Below are 5,303 nucleotides of genomic sequence, written 5' to 3'. Positions count from 1 at the left end.
ACTAACAGCTGTCAGTGATAAACAAGTCACACCAAAACCCACAAAGAAACTTGTGGGTTTTGTTTATTAGCAATATTTGAAAAAAGTTAATTTGTTCAATATTATTTTGACTTATTTTTGTTATTTTAGAATTATACCTCCTACATGAAACGCACAAGAAAGACTAACAATAGATGTCAAGGTAATGTTTAGCAAGAGCGCCATGGCTTGAGGGACTTTTTCTCTTTCATTTATTGATGGCCTGTCACAAAACAGGGTGGGAGCTACCGTCCATTAACTTAGAAGACAGTCCATTCTACTTTCTAATATAAATGTTTTAAAAGGGATGGGGGTGCAGTGGGGGAGGGGGGCTGCTATAGGTACATTTGACAGAAATCGTCCAGGTCCTCATTAAATAAGTCCCACTCATCCTCGTCATCAGTCCCGGCGGCCAGCAGCATCAGAAGCATCTCTCTCAGGTTGAACGTCCCCATCTCCTCAACATCAATGCCAAAGGAGTCTGTGCTCTCCTGCTCCTCAAAGATGTTCCACAGCGGAGTCCTGGAGTTCTGCTGGGGACACACACACACACACACACACACACACACACACACAAACACATCAGCCTTCATCCAGTGATGCAGGTTTTCAAAAATCAGACTCCAAATGTCTCCAAACGATGGTTTCCACTGATCAGTGCTTCCACTCAGCCAGCAGAGGGCGCTGCTGTGGAGATGCTGCTGTTCTTGGCAGACCTTCAACAGAACCAGTGGACTGGTGGCCCCTTACCATGTTCCTCTCATTGGATCTGGGCTGCTGGCGCGGGGGCTGGGCCTCCTCCAGTCGTCCACCAGGAAAGGCGTGTTTATAGAAACAGTTGGCGCCAAAGGGACATGTGCCACGCCCCTCATCAAAGTACCGACACGGCTTGTTCCTGAAGGAGACAGAGAAGACTGTCAGGGATTCAGACACATCAGACAACACCGCCCACTCCACAGCCCAGATGTTCTCCCGCAGATCTACTAGTATAACCCCACCCATTTGTGTAGCCCCACCCCTTAACCGTTTCTGGCCTGGCCCACTTACCGCATGCCGTCTTTGTATTTCTGGAAGAGATTCAGCTTGTCGTCCTTAACTTCCACCCAGAACTCACTCGGGATGACAAAGTTGGATATTATTCGACACTCTGGGCAAGATCTGGAAATAAGTAGAAAAAATGGTTGTACCATCTGAAACCGGGAACGTTCAGGAAGAAGCTCCTCTGAAGGAGATTAAAAAACAGTCTCAGTAGATGTTTGGTGAGAAAATGGGAAAACGTCAATTAAAAAAAGTTTCTGGTTCATTTACAGACAATGTGATGGAACACATCGCTAAACCTCGTTCAAAGTAACTCTGAAACATATTTAGATAACATTTGGATGCTTTCATGAAGAAGATGAATAAATATTTGTTATCCAAAGCTGTTAATAAGTCGATCCACTGGACGTTAAGAAAGTTCTTGAAGACGTTTCATCTCTCATCCAAGAGACTTGTTCAGTTCTGAAGGTGGCTGGTGTTGTCCCATCTTATTGTATACTAATGACCCTCATATTGTATACTAATGAGGGTCAGCAGTATAAAAAGGATCAACAATACAAAGACTCATCAACAATTGTTGATGGGTGTGTCAAAAGGGGGTCGTTGAAATGCGAGTTTCACCTTTGCATGCTAATGATGTATAATTAGCATGACACTCATCACCTGGGTTAATCTGCTGACACAATCTTTTTTGGGAGTTTCGAAACTCCCAAAAAAGATTGTGACCCTTTGTATACTAATCTTCCTCAGTAGTATACAAAGGTGAAACGACCCCCCCTACTACCATCACACACTGACGACTCCACAGACGATCTGACTCACTTGATGATGTTGCTCTCAAACTGCTTGGCCCTCCTCCACGTCCTGATGCACTTCAGGCAGTAGCAGTGGCTGCAGTTGGACAGGATGCCGAAGCGCCGCTCACTGGGGTTGGCCTTCTCCAACACCACTTCCATGCACACACCACACATCTTGTCCTTGCTGCGCTGGATGGCGAACGAGAGCTCCATATCCTTCTTTTGGGCCTCCATGCACGCCTGTGGACAGGTGCAGGAAGTGTGTGTATGTTACCACCATGTCAAAGGAGTGTGTGTGACAGCTTGTGTCGTGTGTGAGCAGGTCGTTACCTTGGTGTGCTCTGAGCGCTGACTGATGTCGGTGGGGTGGAGCACTGGGTGGCCACACATGTCACACACTTCGCCATGGAGATAGGGACAGTTGATTCCATTGCGGCACTCTCCCACAGCGGCATAGAAGCAGACCTGCTTCCTCAGCTCCCTGTTTTTAGGTGCGGCGCCAGCGTCGCACTCTTCGGTGAGGGGGGCGGAGCTTTCCATCTTCATCGGCTCTGCTGCAGACGATCCACAACAACAAAACATCAAAATACTGGTCAACATGATGCCCACACGCCTACAACCTGATTGGACTACACAAGTTCACTGCTGTCCACTTGCTTGTCAATGGGCGAACAAAACAACAGTTTTACCAAATACCAACATGAACAATAGCCCAACCCCCACCTAAAGAAATATTCGCAGCCCCAAGTCTCCTCACAAGGGGACGTAGGTGGGATCTAGTGTTTCTCCCCAACACACCACGCAGATCACTCACCCCGTCCACAGTACGGCTGTCCTGGAACAAACTCGGCCGCGTTGACCCAATCTTGAGCCCCTGGGCCGGGTGTTGACCCACTGGGATTCAGGTCTGATGGGTCGAGCAGGGAGGCGGCGGGAGGCATCAATGTCTGGGGGGTTGGTGGCTCCTCGCTCTTGGGTGGTTTGCTTTGTTCAAACCTGAGGACACACAAGTTACCATGTTAAAACAGAAAGTTGGGTGATAGAAACCCACCGTATCCCCCCCCCCTCACATATAAACAAAAGGTAGAGGGATGGAAACCCATTACCCTCCCTACATACAAACAGAACAGGGAAAAACTTCAACGGTTTTACAAAAAGAGTCTAAAAGAGCTACATAGATCTGAAACTGCTGCTCCGCACCACTGGTGTCAGGGTCAGTATGAACACAAAGCATTTTGGGATTTTTAATTAATGGTGAGAACATTTTAGAAACCTTTCCCCGCTTCACCTTAAATTCTGTGCCCAGTGCTCCTCATCTTAGCTCCCATATCATTTAGTTATAAGAAGTCAGGACCAAACATCCATGAGCAATGGAGACAGTGCTGGGATGAGAAAGATTACTCTACTTTACTCTGACTCACACTTTGCTCTGAGTCAGAGTAAAGTGTGTGGAGTCCTCCAGGTAAAGGCAGGTCAAGAAGAGCAAAGCAGAATGAGGAGAACTTACTTCAGGCTGGTTGAAGACATGTCTGCAGGTCTCAGTCATCCACGTCAGGACTCCTTCAGTTGTGACTCACTGCTACTGAGTCCAGACACTTATAGTCCTGCTGGGGCAGAAAGTCGCCCCCATAAACCGCCAACACAATGAGGGTCATTAGAAGTCCTTCCCACTCAGGTGGGCCGTTGTCCCACCCACCACTTTTTCACCAGAGGAGCTAACATCCTGGACAATGTTGACACGACACATAAAGATGCCTATAAAGCCCCTGCTCTCCCCCACCTTGGGGCATCAGACCACACCACTGTTATGCTAACGCCGGCATACAGACCGCTCGTCAGAGTCGTCAGACCTGTGAAAAGGCAGATACGGGTGTGGCCTGATGGGTCGTCAGAGGCACTCCAAAACTGCTTCTCCACCACAGACTGGAGCGTATCCAAAGATGCAGCCACACACAACAACACCACAGACCTCCAGGAGTACACGGAGACCGTCACTGCATACATGAGGAAATGCATGGATGATGTCACGGTCACCAGAACCTTCTCAGAGCTGGGGACGAGGTGGGCCTGAGGACAGCGAGAGCCAACCTGTCACGAGGCATACGAGTGTCCAAGAGACAGTACTCCAGGAGGATCGCCACCCACTTCAGCGACAGCAGAGACACCAGGAACATGTGGCGGGAGATTCAGTTCATTATGGACTACAAGCCAACTTTCTCAGTTCTGCGACAGCTCCACCACTCTGCTAAATCAGCTGAATGTCTTCTTTGCGTGCTTTGTGGCAAACAACAACATCCCGGCACTGAAGACTCCACCCCTTCCTGGCGACCAGGCGTTGACTCTTTCTCAGGACAGCGTGATGCAAGTCCTCAGAAGGACCAACGCACAGAAAACCCAGGTCCTGACAACATTCCTGGTCGTGTCCTGAAGAGACTGCTGATGAGCTCACAGGTGTCTTCACAGACATCTTCAACATCTCCCTGAGCCAGGCTGTTGTCCCCACCTGCCTCAAAGCCACCACCATCATCCCAGTCCCGAAGAAGTCGCCCCATCGGGCTTCAACGACTACCACCCAGTTGCCCTCACTCCCATCCTTATGAAGCATTTCGAGCGGCTAGTCATGCACCACAACAAGTCTGCCCTCCCTTCAACCCTGGACCCTTTTCAGTTTGCTTATTGGTCCAACCGCTCTACCGATGACGCCATCTGCACTGCTCTAAAGTCAATCCTCACCCCCCTAATATCCCTTGGGTTCATGTCCTTTGGGTTCGACTTTGATTCAGTAGTTAAATGTAAATTGGTAAAACCAGTTTAGATAGGGTTAAACCGGGAGAACCACTGACTGCGCAAAACATCGACATCTGGGGAGACAGTGGTTCACAAAATGGCGGTCACCGAGTGAAAATCAGATACCTGGGGTAAAATGTTATGCAAGCTTGCCAAAATAACAAAATAGAGACAAATAAGGCAATTAAACAATTGATAGATTGAAGGAATGGTCTGTATATCTGCTTGAAGGTCTGACGAGACCGTTTCTGATCCCAGAACAACAAGCTCAAAAATAATAAATTTAATAAAAATAAAGATGAGGCTTTTAAAAACAAGTGAAGGAGAGGAATGTCATCAAACTGCGCCTGAGTGAGGGGGAGGTGACCCTGCTCGCAGCGATGCCAAGTGTTTTTGGTTTCTTACCTGAATTTTCCTTGGGATCATTAAAGTATATATCTATTTATCTATCTATCTAAACGGAAGATCTGCTGGGTGGTACTTTGGTGTCCTGTCACTGACGATGATGTGTTTTGTACCATGTGGCGTCTAGCTTGAAATCTAATGGGATCTTTGAGCTATTGTGTGATCTCTGCACTCAATTTATGCTATTAGGTTTTGTTGTGTTTGTCTATACAGTCATATTTATATGTCTCTTCTGTTTATTTAGTGTGAATGCTGTGT

The 5,303-nt window shown here is 47.7% G+C and overlaps 1 protein-coding gene across 1 annotated transcript; it reads right to left on the bottom strand.

Moving 5' to 3' along the window:
* Positions 1–353: 353 nt before the first annotated feature.
* Positions 354–4,458, bottom strand: LOC137589709 (probable E3 ubiquitin-protein ligase makorin-1). The gene is made up of 9 exons (XM_068307560.1): positions 4,357–4,458; positions 3,634–3,920; positions 2,960–2,964; positions 2,668–2,865; positions 2,184–2,407; positions 1,879–2,093; positions 1,066–1,176; positions 769–913; positions 354–551 (listed from the first exon to the last, which is right to left on the bottom strand). The coding sequence occupies exons 1-9, from the start codon at positions 4,456–4,458 to the stop codon at positions 354–356; spliced, it is 1,485 nt and encodes a 494-aa protein (XP_068163661.1).
* Between the last annotated feature and the right edge of the window lie 845 nt (positions 4,459–5,303).

This window comes from Antennarius striatus, chromosome 22 (genome assembly GCF_040054535.1).
Source record: "Antennarius striatus isolate MH-2024 chromosome 22, ASM4005453v1, whole genome shotgun sequence".
In the NCBI taxonomy this organism is placed as follows: Eukaryota; Metazoa; Chordata; class Actinopteri; order Lophiiformes; family Antennariidae; genus Antennarius; species Antennarius striatus.
This window is presented reverse-complemented; position numbering and strand designations above follow the sequence as displayed.